This window comes from Hypomesus transpacificus, chromosome 4 (assembly GCF_021917145.1).
Source record: "Hypomesus transpacificus isolate Combined female chromosome 4, fHypTra1, whole genome shotgun sequence".
Lineage (NCBI taxonomy): Eukaryota > Metazoa > Chordata > Actinopteri > Osmeriformes > Osmeridae > Hypomesus > Hypomesus transpacificus.
In genome coordinates, this window is record NC_061063.1 from 5,769,392 (window position 1) to 5,795,382 (window position 25,991).

The window sequence follows — 25,991 nt, forward strand, 5'->3', positions numbered from 1 at the left end:
TTTCTCTCTTTCTCTCTTTCTCTCTTTCTCTTTCTCTTTCTCTTTCTCTTTCTCTCTCTCTCTCTCTCTCTCTCTCTCTCTCTCTCTCTCTCTCTCTCTCTCTCTCTCTCTCTCTCTCTCTCTCTCTCTCTCTCTCTCTCTCTCTTCCCCCCCATCTCTCTCTATCCCTCCCGCAGAAGGCAGACCTGGCTGTAGCAGGCTTTACCATTACCTCAGAGAGAGAAAAAGTGATCGACTTCTCCAAACCTTTCATGTCTCTGGGTATCAGCATCCTGTACAGGGTCCATCTGGTAAGGCACCACACACTCTCACCTGCTTATGCCCATACACACTCTCTCACACACACACACACACACACCTACACACACATACACACAGCAGAGCTTTTCAAAACATTTTGAGTTCCGTATTACTCCAGGCTGAAATGCAGCTGTGGTACACATATGTGATGCTCAATAAGAAGCGTGACATGGATGACTGTCCCCAGACAGACTTATCCATGCGAGTGTGTCTGTGTTGCAGTAATTATCCTGGCTCACTGGGTAATGGACAGGCTAACAAGCCTCTCCAGACTGCAGACCTTAGCTCATCTATTATGGGGTTATGGAGCTTACAGGCCAGAGCAGCGGCTGTCTGATGACTCAAGCTGTTTACTGGTTAGCGCTGTGTGTTTGTTTACCAGTAAACAGGACACATGCACGGCTTTGCTTGGACACACACTCACACTCACCCCCCCCCCCCCCAGCAGTGAAATGTTACTGTAACACTGTGCCCCCTGGTGTCGTGAATACAATGTGAATCAGTGTGAATCACTGCTAACTCGGTCTTGGTCTTGGACTGCGTGTTTTCTTAGAAAGAGAAAACCTGAACCACTAAGCTCTCTACCACCCCCCCATCCCCCACCCCAGTCTAACCTCTATTCTCTATGGACGCTTCCAGAGCAGGAAACCAGGATACTTCTCCTTCCTGGATCCCTTCTCCCCCGCGGTCTGGCTCTTCATGCTCCTGGCCTACCTGGCTGTGAGCTGTGTGCTCTTCCTGGCAGCCAGGTAGATACAACACCTCCATCTAGTGGTGGGAGACTGGAACTGCACAGAGTGGACAAGAAACTACTCTATGGAGTGTAGAATTTCCACAGTTGGGTCATGTATGTTGTCTATCTGCCTGCCTGTATCTATCTGACAGTGCAGATAGACAAAATATAAAATCTTAATCTGGCTTGACTTTAATATTTGAGGGAACAGGGCAGAGGATGTTTTGAATTGTTGACACAGCCCAAACAACCAAAACTAAACTCATATGGGTGACAGTTCACTTTGGGGTGTGCTTCATTTCTCTGACCTGGTTTCCTTCCCCTCTAGGCTGAGTCCGTACGAGTGGTACAACCCCCACCCGTGTCTGCGGGAGCGCAGGGACATGCTGGAGAACCAGTACACCCTGGGGAACAGCCTGTGGTTCCCCATAGGAGGCTTCATGCAGCAGGGCTCAGAGATCATGCCCCGAGCCCTCTCCACACGCTGTGTGAGTGGGGTCTGGTGAGTGTGTCCGTGTGTATGCGTCTGTGTGTACGTGTGTGTGTGTATCTGTGGATGTGTTTATGTGCGTGTGCAGTGGAGACGATGCTACTCGTGCCCGGAAGGGCCTGTAAACATTTGGGAATATTCTGCGAATATTCAGATTTCTTAGTAAATGTTTACATTTACAAACACATACAGGCACCCGTAAACACACGCACACACCGTGCAGCTGAGCCAGCCTACAGCCAGTGTGTTTGGATGTGGTCCTCCCTCAGGTGGGCGTTCACCCTCATCATCATCTCGTCCTACACGGCCAACCTGGCAGCCTTCCTGACCGTCCAGAGGATGGAGGTGCCCATAGAGTCACCTGACGATCTGGCAGACCAGACCAACATCCAGTACGGAACCATCCAGGGAGGGAGCACAATGACCTTCTTTATGGTGTGTGTGTGTGTGTATGTGTGTGGTCCACTAACCTTACTTTTCAGAGCTAGCTGCTTCATTCCATCTCTCCCTCTCTCTCTCTCTCTTTCTGTCTTTCTTTCTTTCTCTTTTTCCCTCCTTGTCCAGAACTCCCGATACCAGACCTACCAGCGCATGTGGAACTACATGCACTCCAAGCAGCCCAGCGTGTTTGTGAAGAGCACGGAGGAGGGCATCGCCCGCGTGCTCAACTCCAAGTACGCCTTCCTGATGGAGAGCACCATGAACGAGTACTACCGCCTCCTCAACTGCAACCTGACGCAGATAGGAGGCCTGCTGGACACCAAGGGCTACGGCATCGGCATGCCCCTAGGTGAGGGAGGGAGGGAGGGAGTGGAGGGAGGGAGGGGCTGCCTGAATCCTTTGGGTGAGAGAGCGGGAAATTAGGAAAAGAAAAGGAGGGAAAGAGAACTTGGTGAGACAGCAGCTGTTAGGAGACAGGATAAGACAAGTAGGGGAAGGAGGGAGAGGGAGAGGGAGGAAAGTGAAGAGAAGGGTGAATATAGTTTCCCCCCTCCCAGCGTCATGGGGATGCATCTGCAGTTGGGAGTGGAGAACAGGTGCAGGAGAAACAGATCAAGTGGAGACTTCAGGATAAACTCTCTGGTTGTTCCAAAGAGTTTGGGTCTTTTGGGGTTCCACACACTTCAGCTAACTTGTAAAAGAGTAGCGCCCGGACATCTGCCTCATCCGTCTTCTATTTTGTCTTATTCTACCTCCCTCTATCCATCTTTCTCTTATTCTCTCTCTCTCTTCTCTAACATAATTTGTGCTGCAGGGCTTTTAAAACATCAGGCTTGGAGGTTCTGATTGGCTGCAGAATAACAAATTGTAGCTTCAGGCTAGATGATTCATTTCGAGGAGGTCTGACTCCCCCCCAACCCCCTTCTTCCTCTTCTCCGCACACGCATGTACACACACCCCCACACACACTCTCTATCCCTCTAGTAACCACCTCCAAACTATTCAAACCTATATCAAAAGCAAATTGAAAATTATTAAATTGCAATTGAAAAGCATCTACGAAAGGAGAGGTCTTCGTTCTTAAGGTAGTCAAAGAAGAAATGCTTTTCATTTTGTAAGCATTTCTGTGCCTGTTACCCTACAGCTTGTTTTGTGGAGATCTTTACTTCCCTTAAGGACCAGCATCCTTTACTCTCTCTGCAGAAAGATCCATTGTTGGTTTGCTTGTGACATTGCCCACCAATCAAAACACACCAGTTCATTTCAGACAACAGAATATCAATAGTTGTCTGTTTCCTGGTGAAGAGGACAGAGAGAGCCCACAGGTGAAAAATAACACCTAGTGTCATGGTCACAAACCTGTCACCATGGACACGGTTGCCACCTCCTTGGCAACGTTGATGCGCTAGAGTCGGGGCTGCTAATTGGCTGCCACCTGTTCACCAGTGACAGGATGATTGCAGCCTATAGAGGCGAGAAACAATTATCCTCTCTTTATCGATGACAGTCCATCAGTGTTCTCGTGTCTCCCCTTTGCCGCTCCTCTCCTTTCTCTTCCCTTTGTTTCCTTTCTTCCGCACTCATTTCAATCTGAATCAATAAAGCATTATTGGCACAGTCACTCAGGGCCTCACAGAACACTGCCAGAGAACAGAAGTGCGGGGACAAATCAATAACAACAAACAACAACACACACAGCCTTGTAATCACTGCTAACAATGTCACCCCACCTTCCCCCTTCCCTTCCCTCACTCCTCCTCACACACACCTCCACTCCCTTCTGTCTCCCTCCCCTTCCTTTACTCTCCCCTCACCCTCAACCCCCCCCTCCCCAGGCTCCCCGTTCAGAGATGAGATCACTCTGGGGGTGCTGCAGCTGCAGGAGAACAACAGGCTGGAGATCCTGAAGAGGAGGTGGTGGGAGGGGGGGCAGTGCCCCAGAGAGGAGGACCACAGAGCCAAGGGTGGGTGTTGTGGCTGCGTGTTTACTTATAGGTGTGTGTGTGTGTTGAATCTCCATTGTCTTGACTAGGACTACTCTTCCTGTTGCACATCGCTCAAGGCTAGCATAGAGATGCTGCAAACAGGCAGACAAGCAGGCAGACAGACAGACAGGCAGGCAGACAGAGCTCCACATGTCTGGCAGCATCTGTGTTTGTGTTCCGGCTGCGCCCCCTCAGGCCCCACGGGCGCTGGGTAAATGAGCAAGTCAGTGATTGTGTAAACAAACAAGGGATCTCCTGGAGTCAGATCCAAGAAACTAGGCTTCTCACTGTCTTCATAGCATCTTTGTAGATGAAAAATCTCCTTCTAGTGATACTGCTGCAGAATACAGTAATGAAGTTCAAGGGGGAAATCCTTAAAGTAGGTGTGTGTGTGTGTCCCAGGTCTGGGCATGGAGAACATCGGAGGGATCTTCGTGGTCCTCATCTGTGGCCTCATTATTGCCGTGTTCGTGGCCATCATGGAGTTTGTGTGGTCGATGCGGCGTTCGGCGGAGACTGATGAGGTACGCCTTCACGCCTGCCACGGGCCCGGCCGCAGCCACAGACACCCGCCAGTAGGTTCCCATGGCAACGTACCAGCCAGCTCCTTGCTCGTTTGTCTGCATGCGTTTGTGTGTGGGCGCGCGTGTGTAGCAGTGTGACGTGCTTTAGTGCTGGAAGTACAAATGGAAGGCGATCGCAGAGCTTTTTTCTTTCTTTCTGTCTATTTCATCCTTTCTTTTCTTATTTCCCCTCATGTCCTTCTATCTTTCTTTCTCTCCTTTATCTCCCATTCTCTTTCTTTCTGTCTTACACTATTTCACCTATTTACTCCCTTTCTCCTTCTCCCTCCCTCCCTCCCTCTTCTCCCTCAGTCTCTCCTTCTCTCTTTCTTTCTCACTCCCTCTCTCTTTATATCTTCTCATTGCTATTTCATCCACTGCTCCAGAGTGGATGGTTTATGTTATTCCGTCTGGATAGATGATACTGTCCCTGACTTTCATTTGCTCTCTCTCTCTATCTCTGTTTGTTTGTATTGCTGGTGTTTTCTGCCTCTGAGTCTCTATCTCTAGCTGTGATGCTTCCAGATAAATGCTAGCCGGTTATCTTTGCTGAGAGAGGAGGCACATTCCATCATGGGGCCCACAACGTTACACTGTTAGCTCCAGAGGAACACTAGAAGATATTCTGTTTCACACACTTAAACATTTAAATACACAGAAAGCCACCAAAAACAAACACACACACACACACTGCCAGACACACACATAGATGCATTGAAATGACATTCAAGCACAGAAAGCCCTCAAACACACCCACAGGAATGTACAGACACACTTTGGGAGCAGCTGTATCCATATTTGGCTTGATGGTTTTGCACCTCCCCCCCCTCAGGTGTCGGTCTGCCAGGAGATGCTGAGCGAGTTCCGCAATGCCATCTCCTGTAAGAAGAGCTCCCGCTCCCGGCGGCGACGCCCGCTCACCAGCACAGGGGGCGGAGTCCTGCGCCACCCCTCTCGCCTCGCTCTGGGCACTCCCCGGCCCATACGCCTGGTTCGAGAAATGCGCCTCAGCAACGGCAAGCTGTACAGCGGCGCGGGACCCCTCACCGGGGGCGGGGCAGGGGCCATGGGGGGCCCAGCCGACATGGGCCCTGGGCCACAGCGCCTCCTAGAGGACCCCCTGGGAGCCAACACCACCCCGCCCCCTCCCCCGCCCCTGGCGGCGTCCAACGCGGTGGCTCCGCCTCCCTCCCGAGCCGGCTGCACCCACGTCCGCATCTGCCAGGAGTGCCGGCGGATCCAGAGCATGAGGTCCGTCTCTTCCTGTCCGCGGGTCCCGGCCCTGCCCATGGGCCACTCCTCCATGTCGTTGCCACGCCTACCACCACCCATGCCCCCTTCCTCCACCAATACTGACAGCGAGGGAGGAGGCTCGTCCAGCCCGGCCAGAAGACCCAAACCCAAGCCAAACCCCCCCCCGCGACCTATACCCCCCACCAAAACACCCCCGACAGACCTGTTAGGGACACAAAACTGAGGGGGAGGGGGGGATTTGAGGGTGGGTTTTTGATGGGGTGAAGGTGGTAAACATGTGACATGGATGAATGTTACAACCCACTGGGTCCTGTCCGTAGGGGTGTTTTGGGCAGATACCTGCTCAGTTTGTTTTCTCTGAAGCATGAAACTGGTTAACCCACACTGAACCAGTAGACTAGTTTATGGTTCAACCATGCCTCTAGAATAGAGGACAGCTGAGGAAAGAGAGAGACAGATATATAATAAAGAGAGAGAGAGACACCCCAGCATTGCGTCTCCCTATCTCTCCAGTGGGAAGAACCAATGGTCTCCATGTTGTTATGCAACAGGCCCGTCTGCGACATCCAGAGGGACTTTTTTCCGGAACACACCTGAGCGTTGTCGTTAGCTCTCCTGTCTCAGGAATCTAGAACTCTTTCTGCTCAATCTGATGGGGTGACCTGAACTATCCCACAATGCCCCAAGAGGTTTATAAAGACCTAAACATGTATGAGACTTGTAAGACATGTAATGTCATGGACTCTCTTGTACTAACTGGAGGGGGACCATCTGAAAACTTCTATCTTCTATATGAGGAGCTCCCAGAAAGCCTGGACTGGATTTCTGGGTAAACTGAGGACTGAAAAAACTGTGTTTGTTCTTCTTCTTCGAGTTACAGACTTTAAACATTTCTTTTCTTTTCTACCTGGTTTTATTTTTCTTTCCTTTTATTTATTTTTTGTGTTCCTGTCTCCATACATTTTGTGTCTTTGTCATCATGGAAAAAGTGGTGTGCATCCATCAAACATAATCCTGATTGAAGTGGACGTAGAAGTGACATGATGGAATTCATGGGAAGATACATAAAAACGCCTCAACAAGTATTATGACTATATTGCTACATACGTGTTTATGAAAAGACAAATGCACATGGTCAGATTATATATATATATATATATATATATATATTGTGTGTGTGTATGCGTGTGTGTCTGTGTGTGTGTCTGCGTGTGTGAGAGAGAAGACAGAGGGGAGGTCAAATTGATTTTTAACATATTTTATGACATTTCTTTCTTATATTTCCTCAAATTTATATACCTGTTCTAAATGGATTATTGAGAAAAGTATGACAATGGGATAGTATTCTGATGATTATATTGTTATTATTATTACTATTGAAGTGTGGGGTTCAGTAGGAGGGGTGCTACCCTCTTATGTTAAATATATAGACAAACAAAGTTATTTGGAATAAAAAAAAAACATATATATAAATTGTTGTTGGCAATTTATCTATTGTGTGTAAGAAGTAAAATCCTGAAAAGATCCTGAAAAAGAAACACGGACCATTCATCAAATCGTGTACTGCACCACGGGGAGGCGCCTCTGTCACGATACCAAGCAAAAAAGCGCAGTATCTGTTTAATTGCTTGGTCAGTCTCAGTTTAACCGGTTTAATTTTACATAATGGTTAAACTACAATAACCACCTTACGGTATCTAAGAAGTGATTAATTTATGCATTCTCAAGAAACATGACTTAAAAATCACCGCATAGATCAGAGATGAATTCAGGAAGAGGCGTGTTCCTTGCGTATAACACCTTCGCCTGGGTGTGTGAACGCTCATTCAGTAGGTAAAAACAAATAACGTGCACTCTTACCTATCTACGGAAGGACTTGAAACATCCGTGATGGATTTCTTGAATTTGATGGTATTTTTGCTGTCAGTTGCCGGTAAGATTAGTTCAATGTATAATGTTGTTAGCCTACTTTGAGAAAATCTTTTTTTAGGGGATTTGTTTCATGTTTTATTTCACGTTTTTGAACATAACGTCCACAAACCTGATAACATTTTGGGTTGTGGTTCAATCCATAGAATATACAAGGAGTAGGCCTATTGTAATTGCCGATGCATTGTTGTAGTGTATGGTGTGTATTTAGGCTCGGTTAATTAGCCTTAATGAAAAAAAGCTGATTATTTTCCTCAATCAAATAATTTAATTCTTAGAGAGTTGAAAGTTTGACGTCTAAAATTGTCAACCTTTCTGAAAAGTAATGGTGTTGGCTGTCGGTGCTTAGACCCTTTACTCTTGAAAGGACACGTTGAATAACACCTGCTGCTTTGCTGGTTTGCCACAGGATGCTGCTTCGGACAGAATGCATTGCCACCAGGTCCTGTGGAGGGAGTTATTGGTAAAAACGTTACGTTTACCACGGTTGTAAGTCCGGGAGATTACCTTACAGTATCCTGGACTTTCAACGGCGGGAGCGGACTTGTGGCCGTTGTAACACATGCTCCCGGTGGTAGAAACTATGGTCCCGGCTACGAGGGTAAAGTGTTGCTGAATTCAACCAACGGGGTGTTAAAGCTTGGGCCTTTGACTGCGAAGGACAGCGGAGACTATACTTTAAACATGATCAACAACATGGGCAAATCCACCACTGGTGAAACGACTTTAAAAGTTCTCGGTGAGTAGGCCCCTACCTTCAAAAACGTCAAAGGTGATGCACGGTGAACCTAAATAATCCTGTTTACAATTATTGATTGATAAATGATTCATTTAAATCATTGATTTACAATCAATTTTTATCTCTGCTATTGCAAGTGGATGTGGTAAGCTTAGTTTCAAGCACTAAACATGAGCAAACTGTCAAAGAAGTCTTTAGGGCGTGGCTCCGTTGTTTGAAAGAAAGAAATACCTGTCCAGTTTCGAAACCAAATCTATCTGCTATGATGTCTCATCACATACTTTGTAAAGGACAAGCAAATAAACTTGTCTAGTGGTGACTAAAATATAACTTTTTAGTTTGTAAATGATAGATGTAGAAAGTCACAAATGTTTGCTAATTGATGCCAACAAAGGTGAGTTTTCCAGTTGACTTCTCTATATGTCATTCTTTATTATTTACCTACATCTGATGTGCGCCCCCTCTCATTCATATGTTCATTAATTAATTCCTTAATTAATCCCATGCATCATCTGCTTAGTCTGTGTTTATGTTTCACAATACTGTTGCCAAGGAAGTAACCAATGCATTCCATCCACACATCCCCCACCCCTCCCCTCATCCTTCCCTGCTTGCCTTGACCTCCTGCCTTCCTCCCATCCTTCCACCCTCCCAGAGCCCGTGTCTGCTGTGACCATCAAATCCAGCCTGACTGAAGCTGTGGAGATCAACAGCACCGTGGTCCTCACCTGCACCTCCAAGGGCTCCTTTCTCAAGTATGCCTGGCTCAACGGCTCCGCCCCTGTGACTCCCGACGGCACGCACGTGACCCTGAGCGCAGACTCCCGCAACCTGACCGTGAGTGCAGTCCTGAGGACAGACCTGGTGGGGCCCATCTACTGTGCTGTCTCCAACAGCCTGGAGAGCGAGAAGAGTGCCCCCTTCAACCTCACCGTCCACTGTGAGTACTGCTGGACAGAAGTCACCCCGATTCGGTGGTTGGTTTCGTTGTGTGTGTTGTTCTATGATCTCTACTGTATTTAAGGCCTGTTATACTAGACTCATGTATGCATGGGGTAGCCATTTTGAAACGGTAGATTGTGTTTGAGTGTTTCTTTAAGGCTTATGTGGGTGAGGCCACTCTCCAGTCACAGACTTTCATACAACTTATCTGAGCTTCCTGTGTACACAAGGCCTGTGGTTGGCTACCACAAAGAGTCACACATACTGCAAAGAGTGATATCACATCTTACCCCCCTCCTAACCTTGTCTCACTCAGATCTGGTCTGGCTATAGAAGTTAAACTCAGCTCACAATTACACAACAACATCTAAATAGTTATTACATGTTGGTAAAATGCATTGACCAGAAGACTCTTTCTTTTGAGGGTAGTATAGTCCAGGCTTGTTCAGACCCACTTACTTCTTCTGCTTGATCTCCAGTCAGGCTGTGCTAAGCAGGTGACAGGAAATGAGATAAGATCTGCTGCTGTTCTGCATGATGGCCTGGAACAGAGCAGCTGGCAAGGAGATCTCCCAGGCTTTACCTGACCCAACCTGACAATCAGTCCACTCATTCCATTTTCAACATTTATAAAAATACTTATACAATCGTTGAATTGAATTGTAAACACAGAGACATAAACGCAGCATCATGTGTGGCAGGTTAACACTGGTAGGTCTCACCAAGCTGTGTCCCTCATACAGTCGGGCCTGAAAACATCGCCATGACCATCAACCCAACTGGCGAGTTTGTCAGGAAGGGTTCCAACCTCACTCTGACCTGCTCGGCAAAGTCCAGTCCAGCTGCACAGTTCAAGTGGATCCACAACGGTGTGGAAAGGAAGGAGACAGACCCAACACTGGTTCTGGCAAACGTGGATAAGAGCCAGGCGGGGAACATCACCTGCATGGCATTCAACCCCAAGACCATGCGCTACCTCTCTGCCCAGGTGGTGAAGTTCACTGTCATTGGTGAGTTTGATCGTTGTTTGTCATTTTGGGACCTGGAAGTTTATTTGTGGGTTGTGGGGAATGGATTTGAAGACAAACACCCTACATGAATGGCATTGTTGACATCTGTTGTATGAAACTGGTTTAACTGTTAAGTTGACACCCTCGGAACATAATACTTGTCAGATTTTATTTACACACTTTCAAACACGAGTCAGAGAATAAGCACTTTAAAATCGAAAGGAGAAACATAGCCTTGATATATTCCCAATTCTAAAGAGTTCGCATGTATTCACTACTCAAATGCCCCTGTCTAAAATAAACAACTTAATTCTCCCTGAAAAGGTAACACTAACTGACCAAAACAAGTTTCTCAGCCTCTGTCCTTGAGACATTAGGTTTATAGTACCTTCACCCTGAAGGTTAGGCACTGTAGAGTTGTGCCCAGTAGACATGCTGTACTCAGTGGTACACCCGGTCACATTGAGGAAAGTGGAAGTCTTTTGATGTCAGTTAGCCTATAATGTGACCCCATCAGTTACTGTATGTTGGGATGACACATCATTTTCAGATTCTTTGGAACCCGTCATCTTATGTTGATCTCATGATCATACCTGGCAGTGGTGTACTGTCCTGCCCTGGGAGGGTACTGTAACCTTTATGAGCCGGTGTATCGCCTGAAGCAAGCTACTGTGTTTACATGTGAGACAGACACGGGGCCTTTTGTGTTTGTGACTCACTCAGACCTGCTGACCCATGGGGGCTGCTCTTTCAAGAGTTATTGGCTGTTGCTGTTGTCTTCAAAGAGAGAGCAAGAGATACGGGGGGAGATCGGGATCAGCAACCATTTGAAATATTTTGTGAATTTGAGCATGTGTGTGCAGCTACTGTAGACATAGAGAATGTCTGCCTGGATATTTAACCATTGCTCCACCACAAATCACACGGTGACACATTCCTGTCAGCTCAGTAGCGAGGAAGTGGTGATTTTCTTCTGAGAATTCTGGCCTGTGAGGGTGCCATTTGTGAGACTGTTGACAAACAGTGGTTATCTGTTGCGTGCCGACAGTGACTCACCCTTGGAAGATGTTAGTGTGAACAAATCTTATCCTTATGCTTGCTTTCATTTGTAGTTGAACAAGCAGCCATGGGGAATATCACCTTACTCTCAGTTTGCCACTCAGTCAAACACCTTCCTTCCTGTCCCATGTGTGTGTGCCAATGTGTGCCGGTGTGTGTGTGTTTGTAGAGGCCATCTCCGGCACTAAGATCACTGGCCCCAACCCCACCCTCGTCGCCGGCAACAGCACGGCCAGCCTCAAATGCTCGGCAACCGCCGGCACGATGGTAACCCAAGCCTGGATGAAGGACGGCAAGCCGCTGCTGTCTAGCAACAGAGTAAACGTATCAGGTGACTCGAGCCAGGTGACCATCAGCCCGGTGCAGAAGGAGGACAGCGGGGAATACAAGTGTCAGATGACCAACGCAGTCAGCAAAGAGGAAGCCACGCACAAGATGGTAGTCTACTGTGAGTATGACATCACTTCCTGTCTGACATCCCAGTTGTCTGGAAGTTGGAAGCATTACAGTGATCATTTGCATGATGGTCATTTATACATGTTCGTACATACATGTGCGTGTATGTATATGTAACGACATAACGGTTGTTTGTCCAAGGCCATTGACAAAGTTGAAATCTTGTGGTAGCAGTGCTATTCTGGTTCAGTCGCAGTCAGCTTATCACCATCTTCTTTTCCCCAGACGGCCCGGAGGAAGTGAAGGTGACGGGTGAAAACGGCGTGGAGATCACCGAATCCGTGAATCTGAAGTGTGTAGCCAAGTCCCTCCCCGCCGCCACCTTCGTCTGGAAGTTCAACGGCACGTTGACGCAGGTGACGTCACCAGACTACGTCATGGAGGGCGCTGTGTACAAAAACACAGGCATCTACACGTGTGAGGCCACCAACGCCATTACCGGACTCACCATGTCCGCTGCACATCTGCTGTCTGTCAAAGGTAAGACGAGCAGACCTTTCCTGTGGGTTGCTACGCCAACCCGTAATTCGTCATACGGTTTGGGGCTGAAACTGGCACTTGTGACAAGCTGCAGTGTTCCCTGTTTCGGTTCCTCTCGTCTTGTCTGGAACTGGAATCGTTAGCGTATTTGAAACACATCATGAACCGTGATTAGCCTAATGGTTGATTGATCATCCCTGTGCAGAGGAGGGTGCTCTGGACGAGGGCCTTTCAGATGGAGCCATCGCCGGCATCATCATCGCTGTACTCGTCATCGTGGCGGCCATTATAGCTGGAGTTGTCTACATGAGACGAAAACAAACGTGAGACCCCATCCCCCTTGCACCCGCACACACACAGAGAGAGAGAGAGAGGTGGTGTCCTGTTAGATTGGTTGTGTCGCAATCCACCCAAGGCAATGTGATGTGCCTGCCCTTTAGCTGCAGTAGCTTCCACTCCTTCTCGCACACAGTCAGACACACCTTACACACATTCCTGAGATAGGTAGCTGCCAGGTGTGAGTGGCTGCCCCCCCCCCCTCCTCCCTTGAGGGCGTTCTCAAACAGCAGGGCGAGAGCCGTTGAAGACACAATGGACGGTAGCTTAGTCTACTCCCTCTCCCGGGTTTGAATTTGAATGGATATCCCGCCACCCTGTCCTTCCCTTATCGCCCACTCTTCCCCCTCTCCACTCTACCAATTTCCTTCCCCTCTCCTCCCCCATTCTCTCTCCACTATGATACCCCCCCCCCTCCAACCCCCACCCTGCCCCCACAGACAGCATGCCGTAATAGCGAGATAACACTGTGTGACTTGACAGGGGTCACCGAGGGTCAAATGTACCTAGCAAACCCACACACCACACGCACACACACACAAAGGCTGCTTTAGGGTGGGGCCTGCTCTGTATTATCTGAAGCTTAGCCTTAACCGAACCTCATTTGTCAGCCTCAGTCACAGTCAACACAGCACCAGGTGAGGCCCTTACAGATTCTCTCTGTCTGGAGTTCCTCACATACTCACTGATATTTAATGCAAGCCAGTTGGAAGGAATGGGTAAAACAAGGAAAAGGAAAAAAGCCAGTTAATCTGATGCAAATGCCCCATACACACACACATGCACACTGTTGTTCCGGCAGAGAGATGTTTGCGAGCGATAACCAACCAGCATGGCGCACATGTATTCACGGCTGAACTCTGTCACACACTCGAAGGTGGCTAGAAGCTACTAGCGCTGGCAGTTGCAAAGACAGAACATTAAGAATCTGCCTTACTGACTGGTTGGATGGATGGTTGGTTTTCATCCATGTTTCATTCATGTTAAAAGAGATCAGAAAGGGTGGATTTGGTGCAGGGTTGAAAGCTGGGTCGCTGTGGTTGGTTGGATTTTGACCTCCCAGGGTGCACCTCAGTGTTCCTGCAGCTGCACACATGCAGGCAGACATGGTAGAGAGAGATACAGTAAAGAAGAGGGGGGGTGGGGGGAGTGGTGGGGGGCAGTAGAAGGAGAGAGAACCGGGAGAGAGGTGATGGGGAAAAAGAGAAGAGAGGGGGAGAGCATTCCTATTGGCTGATTAAACCTGGAGGACAGGGTTAGACTGATGTGTAGCGCTTGTATGCACTGTATGTGTGTGTGTACAGAGATTACCAGGTAAAGGTACAGTCAAAACAGGTTACCTGTCTATGAACAAGTCACTGTTTCAGAGCTTTTTTCACTCCCAGCCTCAGTGACACATTCCTCTGGTGGAGCAGATGTTGGGATCGTGGCCCATTTCTATCTCCAAAAACACGCATCAGTGAACCTACCACTGCTCTCCTCCTTTCTCTCTCCTGAACTACTCTTCTGTACTCCATTCATGTTCTCCTGCCTCTCTCCCCTCCCCTCTCCCTTAGCCATCCAGTCTCTCCACTGGAACTGTCACCCTGGATTAGGCCTGGATGGCTTCAGTATTTCCAAAACACCGTCAGACAACATTCCACACCTCGCACCCTCTCTCTCTCTCTCCCTCTCTCTCTCTCTCTCTCTCTCTCTCTCTCTCTCTCTCTCTCTCTCTCTCTCTCTCTCTCTCTCTCTCTCTCTCTCTCTCTCTCTCTCCCTCTTTTCTCTTTCTCTCTGTTTCTTCATTTGCCTCTTTCCTTCCTCTCATATATCTCTCTCTCTTCCCTTCTCTCTGTCTCCCTTTTAGACTGACCCCCCTGCCCACCCTCGTTAAGATAACAAACTACCAGGGTGTGGTGCCCCCAGGCTCCACAGCCCCTGCCCCAGCCCCCACCCCCCTCCCTTTAACAAATAACAGATGTTTGAATGGGGGTCCAGAGGGCCAAGCCCATCGTTTCACACCCGAATAGATAGATGAGGGGTGGGGGGGGGGGGGGGGGGAGAGAACTGAGGAGAGAAGGAAAGAAGAGAAGGGTGGAGGCGAAACTGTACAGCATGTCCCCCTGTCCCTTCACACGGGGGAATCCCCTGCTCTCTATCTGTCTCCCCCCTTTGGAGCAGTAATAGGAGGTATACGAGACGGCAGAGGCAGGGCGGCGAGGCAGGGCGGAGAGGCAGAGGCAGGGCGCAGAGGCTATGGCTGGAATGTCCTCTTAGTGTCTGCACTAGCGCCCGCCTCTTTCCACCTGCCCGTCTCTCTCTCTCCATCCATCTCTCTTTCTCTATCCCTCTCTCCTTCTCTTGCGTGTTCTCCACTGTCCTCTCTTGTGTATGGTTCTGCTCATGACATTTTCATGTATTTGTATTCTTTTCATCTATTTTCTACCCTCCCTCTCCTGACAGTTGCCCCCTCTCCAATTCAGTTATTCCGTTAGGTCCTGGGGGTGATCCCACGCCTTCTCGTTTTTCCTATCTTTCCTGCTCTATCTCTCTCTACCTCTCAAACCGACTCGTCGCTCCTCCTAGGAGCGTCGTAACTCAGCGATGCTGCTGACACACCTGCAGGGTCAGAGGTCGCCCCCTCCACCCACTCATCTGAAGACGCTCCCGCAGCTGTTTGGATCCATCAGCGGTGTATCTGCTCCCAACGCCTTTTCGTGTTGCTCTGTGGTTCGTAGCTTGGTCGTTGTTAGCTTTGTAGCCAACAATATATATTTTTTGATATTGACCTAGCAAAGCTACTCCATTGAACCACAAACTGTTATCCTTGGACTCCCAGGATGCCCTTGTGGTCTGGGACATGGCAGTTAGGGAGGTCATGTAGCTACTTGTGGCCAGTCAGCCAGTACATCAGCAGAGATATGAGGAAGCCAGTTTCTCTAAAACACGATAACGGTCCTATTGTTCGGATCTTATCAAGCCTTATCATTTGCAATGCCATTTCTGCTGTCAACGTGCGCTCTCTGGCAGCTGTGTTTTTAGAACTGCATGTCACTGTGTCATATTTTTAATTTCGAGGTTCATTTTCACGAGTCAGCTCACCCTATAACTGACAAACCTACACACTCACATCACAGTGTAGCTGATGATCTCGTACTGTAAAGTCTAACTGAAAATCTTCCCTATCAGAACATCTTCCCAAATTCTGGAGAAGTTGGGTCATGATATAACCCCTGACCTCCATCTTCCTGTGCTGTTGTGTTTCAGAATCGAGTCGCCATACTAGAGAAGAGAGAGGGTGCATGGAGAAAGAAACAGGTGAAGCCTTTTTTCAGAACTCCTTCCATCAAATTGTATCTTCAATAGATTTGCATGTGTACAACCTGTCTGTGCTAGTTGGTGGTATACTGTTCCAGAATGTCTGGACAACATGATCAAGCACAGTTTTCACATACTGTATGAACCTAATCTGCTGTCCCTTATCTCTGGTCTGTCAGGAGTTACAAACAAGCAGGCGGGCAGCCATTCTGGCAGGTAGGCAGACAGACAGACAGACAGACAGACAGACAGACAGACAGACAGACAGACAGACAGACAGACAGACAGACAGACAGACAGACATGGTAGTGTCTTGTTGCATTGTAACACAAGCTAGACCTGCTAGGCTCAAGGCACAGAGATAAGAGTGTTGACTTTAGGAAGAGGAGTGGGGAGGAGGGGAGGGGTAGGGTGGCACAAAGTAAAAAGTAATTCTCAAATTTTACCGATCTTGATTAGTAACTGAAAATTAACTTGAGTTTATGAAACCTACCATTTCCGATGTTGAACTAAAACCGTGTAAGCTTGAAGTCTACTTCATTGATGGGGATGATGAGAGGATGATATACAATGAGAGGATGAGAGAGATGGATGATATTTTACATCGCTAGGTAGCTGATGTTCTTCGTTGTTCTTTTGTTAGGAGTGATCAACCCGAAGCTTCTACCGCTGTCTTTACCCAAGATCTTCCTCTCTGGCCTGGGAGGACCAATGAGCTCTAAGGCTGCCCCAGGTCCAGTAGAACCAACCAGTCACAGCCAAGCCCCCCACCAGACTGACCCCCCCCCCCTTCTCTGGTTCCAGGGGTGCCCAGATGTGGCCTCCTGGAGCTTCGTAAGGGGCCCGGAACCTTCCCTTTCTTTGTCTGTATGGTCTTCCTGTTTCTCCTCCCTGCCACTTCACTCATACCCTCCCTCCCCCCACCTTCTTCTTCTCCGTTCATTGGAATGTCATCAAGGCCCTCGCCGACACAAATAAAGACTTCAGGCACTCTAAAGAGAATGCAGATGCCCTACAGATCATGGCCGATGTCTACAGCCTGGAGAAACTGGAGGAGGGTTCAAACATCTCCCATAGTCTACAGGGACTCTCTCTTTCTCTTTCTGTCTGGATGGAGAGGTCTTCTTCGTATGAAAGATGTGCAAGACTGAAGAAAAATCTTTGTGAAAGCAAGATTGAACATGCTTCAAGTCTGAAAAAAACAGACAGGCAGCAGCATTTCTGTGGGCAAATGACATTCCACTGGTTTTGGAGGGAAAGTCACAACTTCAAGGAGGTATGCTACAATCTACCAAGATCACTTATCTTCTGGATGACTAGTTTCACACCGGATCTTTCTATGATTTCACTTTTGTTGCTTTATTGTTTGTCATTCCATCTTTTGAAGTTCAAAGCAGTTTGTCACTCAAAATACGACAGTTATAATTTCTTTCTCCTGTAGTTGATGCCTGACTTTTTACATCTATCCTTGTTATTTAGATTTTACAAAGCAAGCGTTTGTTTTGAAATGCATTGCATTTATTGTCAGGACACTGAAAATGGTTGCCTACCTAACATTTGAAGTGTATTTTGAGTGAGCTATGTCTTTAAACCTGGAGTTCACAGTGTTTTAGAATAAGAGTTGTGTTACCATAACCAAACCTATTTTTCCCTGCTGTGTTGATTTAGAGATTCAGAGCCTGGTCTTTGCTTTAGCCCTGAGAGTTGGTGTAGACCTGCAAGCTGGAGATAGCTCCTCCTTGGGGGAGTTGAGGTGTTTAAGGTGCTTTGTGTAAACCTAGACTGTTACATGCACTGATCCACCGATGGACATCAATTTATCATGAAGATCACAGCTTGGACAGCACATTGCTTAATTTACACACACATTCTGAACACACACAAACACACACACACACACCCACACAAACACACACTCACAAACTGACAAACACACACAAACCCATCTGCTGGTTGTTTCTCCATCAACGTGTTTTGCGATTGTTTGGACTAGAGTACTAATGAACAGGATTTACTGCCCATCACTGTAAATAATATCCAGATATATTTTCTTTTCATGTAAATGTGCTTTGTTAGGTTCTTAACATTTTAGGATTAGTTTTTCGGGTTTTCTTGCTGATCTTTGAATACTTTCCGCAAATCTTCATGTGTTTACAGTGAGTGCATACCATCCAATTGACATTTATCTCCACTTCTTTATTGTGTTACCATGGGAGTGTTTGAATACCTATCAAATACTTCCTCCCTTCCTTTGAATTCACTGAACTAACCTCAAAAAAGGAAATTAGGAAGAAAGGATGCATTCTGTGAATAATGGAACGGGGCCCACATATTTGTTTTTGTTTTATTTATTCTTCTCTTGCTGGAACATCCTTGTTTGTTTTCCAGGGAATATTCAAACAGTATCGCCGGCCGGCCAATCCTGTTTTATATTTTTCGGGAACCAATCACACAAATGTTCTCTCTCTCATCTGTCGCTAAGATTGTGAATGACTGAACATAAAGGCGGAGCAACGGTTCCTGTTTTTACAATGCTGCGTGGACTCTTTACTGCTCCGAGGGCCGAGGGGGGTTTCAATCTAAAAGGGAGGGGGGGAGGGGGGGGGGGGGGGAGGGGGGGGAGGGGGGGAGGGGAGGGGGGGCTCTCCCCTCCTCACATCTCCTCTCATCAGGTATCCTTTCCTCTTCACCTCTTTTTAATCATCCCCTCCTCTCTTCTCTAATACACTCCTTATCTCCCCTCTTATTTTCTTCTCTTTTCCTTTACTCCTTTCCTCTCTTCCTCTGCCACGCCCTGAGTGTGAGAGGTACGGTATGCCCCAGAGAAAAAAGAATCTGACATTAAACCTGTTCGACACTGACAGCCTGGGGGAGGATTCAGAGTGCAGAGAAAGGTTGAGGTTTGTGTCAGCAACACAGGGTGTTTTTGTAAATGTGTATCTTAGTAGCTGTTGGTAGGTAGGTTTAATGTGACTTCCCCAAAAAGTCGAGTTGGAGCCCAGGTTTTTATTTAAATTTGTTTTAACTGATTGGTTTCAACCAATTGTTCATGTTATATCTGAAGACACTGAATCCTGCTTCTCCACATTCCCCATCGAAACTCTCCTGTCTGAACCTGATTCAGCCCTTTCCCCCTTCGCCCTGTGTCACTGACTCCTCCCAGCCACACTCCATTTATCAGTCAAATGAACCCCTTGTATGAAGATCCCTGCACAGCGCATCCTGGTTAACCTGATCCTCTCCTAGAGGACAACACACACACACACAGACTTCCATTTGAATTACATTCATCGCAATGCAAGTCACAGTGCTTTTGAAAGCCCCGAATATGAAACCAGAATTGTCAAATGAAGAGCCTGTTTGTCGACAATTTGCAGTATCAATTTTAAGCTGATTTTGGGCTTTAGGAGGTGTGATATTGAACTCGTTCAATTGTTGTCACAGTTTTCTGAGACTGTTTCAACTGGTTTGTCTATAACGCTAGCACCAGAAACCTTCCGCCAATGACCAGTCCATCCAGTTCATTTGTCTTGAGTCAACAACAATGCCTTACATTGTGTACACTGTTAGTCAGGTTAGTTAGATAGGCCTACTTGAAACAGTGGTGCTGCTGTGACATCATACTGTACTTAAGTGCAAAAACAAGTCAATAAAGTTTTAACCATTTGACCAGTGTCAGTGATTAAAAAAGATAATGTCATTATTGTTTTCGAGAGCACTGGGCTCTTCCTGGTGTGTCAGGTGACCCAATGGAAATCTGAGGCGAGAAGGTGTGAAATCCTATCTTCTCAATACCACGTAAAGTTCTCACTGATGACCACGGGGCAACAGGTGAGGTGTTGCTCTTCGATGGAAGATGATACTCTCTGTACCATATTTGCATACCAATCCTTTACTGACCACAACAGACTCATTGTCCCTTCGGCTTGTGATTAGTCAAAAGCTTGGTCGTATGTGTAAGTTGCGCCATGTTAAACTCAAAAGACCCTATGCTATCCCTTACTGTCAGATATTCGGTACTGGGTGGCATTGGCATACACGGATGTTCATCTAATCTTCAAGTAAACACTGTCAGGAAGTAGGTGTGTTCGGATGTGTGATGACATCATGTTTTGAAGTTCACCTGGCAGAATTTGACTTTGGGTGTCACGTCGCGTTCATACATTGGTGTGAACACAGCCAGTGTGGATAGCCTTGAGTCACAAATGAGAACTTTCCGGTTTTCTCTCGTGTGTCACTCAACTGGAAGAGTGAGATCGGGACGGGAGAGGGGGTTGGAAAGGAGAACGAAGTGGAGAGGGGGTTGGCGATAAGAAGGGAGGGGGTTGGGAAAGAGAGCATAGGAAGTTTCTATCTTACAAACCAGCTTTTCTGTAGACCAAGCCTGTTATTACTATACCCTGTAATCATGCAGTGTGTCCGTGTGTCTGTCAGTCTTGTATCCGTGTGCTTTTGGAATAGTTAGATTAAAGAATTAGATAACCTGCTGGTACAAGCCCTATCTATTCTCTATTGACACTGTTTTCTTGAATATCAAAATGATCGTTCTACTTATTAAGTACACAACCTAAAAGGTTTGTGTCTGTGTTGACAAGTAGTACGTGTGCAGACACCTTCTCTGTCAGGCCCAGCCAGGCAAATGTATGTACATGCTGCCACCAGGAAGACTAAGGCACTGGATATTCATTCATTCAACGTCGAACAACGTTCTCTGTTGAGGCCTAATCCAAACAACCTGCATGTAGGTTTTTTGGCTTGGATAATCGAGCCACAGACATAGAGATTCCTGGCATCATTCTATGATGTTGTAACAGAAGTAGCCTCTGGCTTTCACACACAGCAGAGAGTATCTGACTACAAACCGATATAGTTTAGCTAACCCAGTAACCATTTCACACAGAAGGTACACAGGTAAACTGGTCAACACTGGCACGTTCAGTATCCTAAACCTACTCAACCTCCTCTTTCACCTGGTCATCCGAATGCAGGACAAATCCATGCTGTCAAAATGATTCAGAGAACAAGTCTGTAACGGTGTTGTTAATGATTAAGACACTTTAAATGAGTCAATAGCTCTCCCAGAAATCTGATATGTTGTAATAAAGTCAGTGATTCATTGCGAGACAAACAAGCAGTTGTTCGCGTGCAAAATAGCCTTCCACAAATTGTGAGGGAGGGTGTGTGTGAAAAGTGAGTTGCCTATTCAGGAACGTAAGGTTAGGGCACAGGATTGGACTTGCAATGACAGCAATTACACAGGAATGTACTATAGGTTGTCTCTCTCACACTCACACATGGCCCAAGTAGCTTGCTGCCAGGTATGTGGACAGCCAATGGTAGCAACAGGAGGTCAGGTCACATGCTGGGGGTAGGATCAGAGACGTAGTCCTTTCCACAGAAACAAGGACATAAGACAAAAGTTTTACTTTACAAGTAACTTTTACAAGTAACTATAAAGTACAACAGTAACTTGAAAAGGAACAACTCAAATTCTACTGTCAGATTGGGTTAGTCCGATGTGTGTGTGGGGGGAGGGGAGGGGGCGCTAGTGAGAACATAGTCTAGTAGCCCCTCTACTGTGCCCTGTGTATTATCCTGAGCTTAATGGCTGGCAGTGCCAACTTGTCACCAGCTGGCTCTAACCTAGCACACCCTGGCACTTTAAGGCCAACAGCACATCCTGCCTGAGGACTCCTGCTCAGTCAACATCATCATGTGAGATCATCCTCACACAAAATAAATGGCACTTATCTGCCATGTGCACCCAAAACTCTGAACCAGCATTTGGACCAGAGGCCCAGATCTTAACTGGGATCCAGCCCTACACCAAATCCTCAGACCTAAACCTAGTCCTCACAATTGGCCTCTGCCATTCTCAGGACTAGTCGTAGCTCAAATAATGAAATAAACCTGTTGGACGAGTTTAACCAACAAAAAATCTTAAAAAATAGGTATTGTCAGTTAGTCAAAATCTCACACTGTTTCCAACTAACTTCTTATATTCTCAATAGTCACTTCTGGGAGGTAGAAAAAATCAGCTGGCAAATTCACAAATACACAGAGCAGTGCAATGCAGACAAGCAGTAAGCGCTTACAGTTTTATATTATGTTACAAACAAGGGATTCTTGACAGAGAGGATTTGCGTGTTGGCGATTTACATGTTTGGAGATGGAGTTTGATCCGGCTAGACTGGATGGATCAGGTGGCACTACCAGCTCCCTTCTTCCACTATATCTGTTGACCAGCAGGCCAGACTTGATAACCAGTCCAAAATAATACTCACCTTCATACATGCTGATTCAATAAACTTACTTTCTTGGGATCCTTATCTTCAGAAACAGCACACACAGCTCAGAAATGAAGGTGATATTGTAGTTGGAAATGGGGGATTGCATGGATAGATTATACTATTGAAAATCCCATTCCAAACCTCTGCAATAGAGGTTTGGAATAGAGAGCACATAGCACAATCGTTAACTACAATCTCACATGAATTTAAAAGTGTGAGAGCAGTAAAACTATAACAAATGTACCTACAGACTAACCCATGACATGCATTAGATTATATTGCTTACGTGTTTCAATTTGTGCGATAGGCCCACTCATGATGTATTATAACGTTTTAATTTTTTATTTTGATGGCACAGTTCATAGATTAGAAACCACCATCCACATCATCAACCACAATCACCTATACTCTCTGAAAAGCAATGTTGCAAGATGGCCCTGAGCACTGGACCGTGTTATAACAACAACCATTTGATATTGCTCCTCAGGAAGACATGCACCTGGCCACAGGAAGTACTCTTGCAGAACAGACATAACCACAAGCCACAGAGGCAGCTATGTCTTGAGTCGAACAAAGTTACAGTATGTCTCTGTTGGGGATTCTCTGTCGTGTTTGATCAGCAGCTCAGTTCAAAACACACAAGGAAATTCATTTGTTTTCTGAGGTACTACTGTTTACAGTGGATTGGGTATTGTATGTATTGTCCTATCATTCATGGATGGAATTCAGGATATTCGCTTCCCTGAGTACCGTTGCCTCCCCCTGACTTCTTCCTGTGCACCAGCTCAGACGGTGTGTGTGGGAAACACTGTTGTGCTGAACCCCCTTCTGGGCTGACACAGCTGAGTTGGGCCATTGGCTGGCTGCATCAGATTGTCAAGGCAGCATTAAGACTTCCTATCTGGCATGCTCCAAAAAGAGATCACCGAGTGGAAAACGACAAGGAGAAGAGATAAAGCAGAAAATGATATCATGAGACTGAACCAAGTTTTCAGCTGTTTCTCAGGAACTGAACTTTTCGAGGAAGGCTATTCCCTTCGATTTTAATTGTTTCCCACGTTTTATATTTTTGAAAAATGCCTGGTAAAAGGTTGGGTGGGCAAAAGTGAGCGTCATAGGCTGCACACATCGGAAACTGAAAAGGAGTATATTCCAGTCAGAACCACTCCCCTCTATGCACCTTACAAAATGCTTCTGATTCATTTTTTCAACCCCAGCAGTTGCACAACTGAGCTAAATATACATCTCGTCTATATCTCGTCATTTTGTTTCTGTATCTTTTACTGTCACCTCCCTAAATGACATCATGTGGTTGAGTTGACACCTCACTTCCTCACTGTCACATGTATGGTGATGTCCACAGAACATACTTGATTTAGTTGTACACAATATATCTCTACAAAACTGTTTTAATGTAAAACAATGTAAGGACACAAAAAGTGTGTTCAAGTGTATGTGTGCTTATGTGTTCTCTCTCTTTCACACACACACACACACATACACACACACACACAAACACACAAACACACAAACACACACACAACACTCTTAACCAGAAATAGGATAGGCTTGTCTCTATGTATGAGCATTTTGTGTTTTCGACTCAACTTTGGAATGAATGAATCAATCCAATTGCGGGAAAGGGAGGGATCCTGTGAGCTACAGGTCCCAATGATACTAGAGCGCCCTCTAGGGGTTTAGAAGGCACTACACCCATCAAACCTTGGTGCAACTGTAGAGAAGACCATAGAGAAGAATGTTTTTTGTTTAAATATGTGGGGTTGTTAAGGATAGTAGAAGACCTTTTATTTAACAGATGGTGATAAGATAATTAAAGTAGGTGCAACTGGTTTCAAAGTGGATTATTTGTAATTAGTGTGCATTGTGTGCATTGTGCAATCTCACACTCCCAGTGAGTCAGAGGGAAACGTTTGTGCTGCATCATCTGTATGTCCCGTCACACCTGTCTATGCTAACTACATCTATGGCAATCACTTGGTAATGTGTCACACTTCAAAATAGAACTTCCCGTATCCTGCTTCACTATTGCTCCCAGATGACTAACAGACCACTGGAGAATGTCATGTTCAGATGCACAGAGACTTCTGCTGTTGTGAATGTTTTAGATCTGACGTGAGAAAAATACTTTGTTTAAAAAACAAAGTATTCATTTCCATCAAAAGTAAATAGGATGTTAAGAACACCCATTTACCATCATAACAATTGCAAACTTATAAAAACACATCCATAGATAGACCATGATAACCAGTGATAGATCATGATAACCAGTGATAGATCTTGATAACCAGTGATAGACCATGATAACCAGTGTTTGCAGCTTGTGTACAGATTTTTTTGCACTTGAGTTCACATGCAGGAAATAGCCAGGACTGTTTAAGGTACTGAAGGGGTTAAAAGGACAATCCTCTTAAATGAGTCAGATAACAGTAAAAAAGTTGGTTCATGCAGCCATGTTTCATAGACATACTGTTGGAGCCTGTTAACTATTTATCAGGTTCACTGGACCTGATAGGAAAGTTATTTTCTGTGTAGTTTTACCTGACAACAGCTTAGATGATTAAAAACAGTGTGAAGAGGGCCATACTTCTCCATATTATTATTTATGTAGCAAAAAGAGTTTTTCTAATCTCCAAAACAAATCATGAAAAATCCCCCACAAACACCAAGAAGCATTTTCTTTTAGTGAATGATGGGCGGGATAACTGACTTAACCTCTGTAACCCCACTGCACATTTCTGATCACTACTTTATCCAATTATCTGTCTCTCTACCTCCAACTCCTCCTACCTCCCCTCCCCTCGTAACTTTCCGGAGCAATCTCCGCTCCCTATCCCCCTCCCATTTCTCCTCTGTTGTAACATCCTCCCTCCCTCCCATTGATGAGTTTTCGTCCCACCCCACTGACACTGACACCAAACACCCTGTTAACCACCTTAACTGCATCACTTGACTCTCTATGTCCCCTATCAACCAGGCCTGCACGATCTTCTCCCTCCTGCCTGTGGCTTACGGATGTTATTCGTGAAGAACGGTCCACCCTTCGGCCAGCTGAGAGGAGATGGCGAAAGTCCAAAGACGGTCTGGACCTTGATAAGTATCACTCCCTCCTTAAATCCTTGTCTTCTCACATAACTGGTGCTAAAACCCACTACTTTCTGAACAAAATGAACTCTGCTTCAAACCCCCACAAACTTTTCTCTACCTTCTCCACCCTTCTTAACCCACCTCCCCCACCCTCACCCCCTCCTCTCCACCCTGACAGCAAAAAAGTCGCCGACTTTAGCAGTCGGTTCCCTAAACCCACCTTTCCTACCCTATCTCTCCCCTGTCCGAGGCAGAGCTCTCTGACCTCATTCTCTCTCATCGCCCCACCTCCTGTCCCCTTGATCCTGTCCCCTCCCCTCTCTTTCAAACCATCTACCCCTCCATCATAACTTTTCTTCTCCATGTCCTAAACTCTTCTCTTACCTCCGGCACCTTCCCCTCTGCCAAGGCCAGAGTTACTCCTCTACTCAAAAAAACCTCCCTTAACCCTGCCGTCCTCGAGAACTACAGACCAGTATCACTGTTACCCTTCTTTTCAAAAACAATTGAACGTGCAGTATCTAACCAACTGTCAAACTTTCTCTCTCAGAACAACCTGCTGGACCCCAACCAATCGGG

The 25,991-nt window shown here is 46.5% G+C and overlaps 2 protein-coding genes across 3 annotated transcripts in view; both read left to right on the plus strand.

The window, feature by feature from the left end:
- Window positions 1-6,922, plus strand: part of LOC124466864 (glutamate receptor ionotropic, kainate 5) — a 36,542-nt gene extending 29,620 nt beyond the window's left edge. Inside the window, exons 13-20 of the mRNA XM_047018791.1 lie at window positions 177-290; window positions 940-1,049; window positions 1,362-1,535; window positions 1,793-1,958; window positions 2,088-2,313; window positions 3,800-3,928; window positions 4,352-4,524; window positions 5,345-6,922. Coding sequence (XP_046874747.1) covers window positions 177-290; window positions 940-1,049; window positions 1,362-1,535; window positions 1,793-1,958; window positions 2,088-2,313; window positions 3,800-3,928; window positions 4,352-4,524; window positions 5,345-5,989 — 1,737 coding nt within the window. The 3' untranslated portion in view covers window positions 5,990-6,922. The remainder of the gene's footprint in view (window positions 1-176; window positions 291-939; window positions 1,050-1,361; window positions 1,536-1,792; window positions 1,959-2,087; window positions 2,314-3,799; window positions 3,929-4,351; window positions 4,525-5,344) is intronic.
- A 629-nt stretch (window positions 6,923-7,551) lies between these two features.
- Window positions 7,552-18,549, plus strand: si:ch211-264f5.6 (carcinoembryonic antigen-related cell adhesion molecule 16). Of its 2 annotated transcripts, XR_006956007.1 has the most exons (10): window positions 7,552-7,699; window positions 8,105-8,434; window positions 9,090-9,374; window positions 10,120-10,386; window positions 11,615-11,893; window positions 12,127-12,381; window positions 12,587-12,704; window positions 15,967-16,017; window positions 16,197-16,233; window positions 16,661-18,549. XR_006956007.1 is itself a non-coding variant. In XM_047018789.1 (9 exons), the coding sequence occupies exons 1-8, from the start codon at window positions 7,657-7,659 to the stop codon at window positions 15,983-15,985; spliced, it is 1,596 nt and encodes a 531-aa protein (XP_046874745.1). In that variant the 5' UTR covers window positions 7,553-7,656; the 3' UTR covers window positions 15,986-16,017; window positions 16,661-18,549. The 2 variants fall into 2 exon arrangements, 1 of the variants encoding a protein (XP_046874745.1); XM_047018789.1 differs by lacking the exon at window positions 16,197-16,233 and having other exon boundaries at window positions 7,553-7,699.
- The last annotated feature ends 7,442 nt before the right edge of the window (window positions 18,550-25,991 follow it).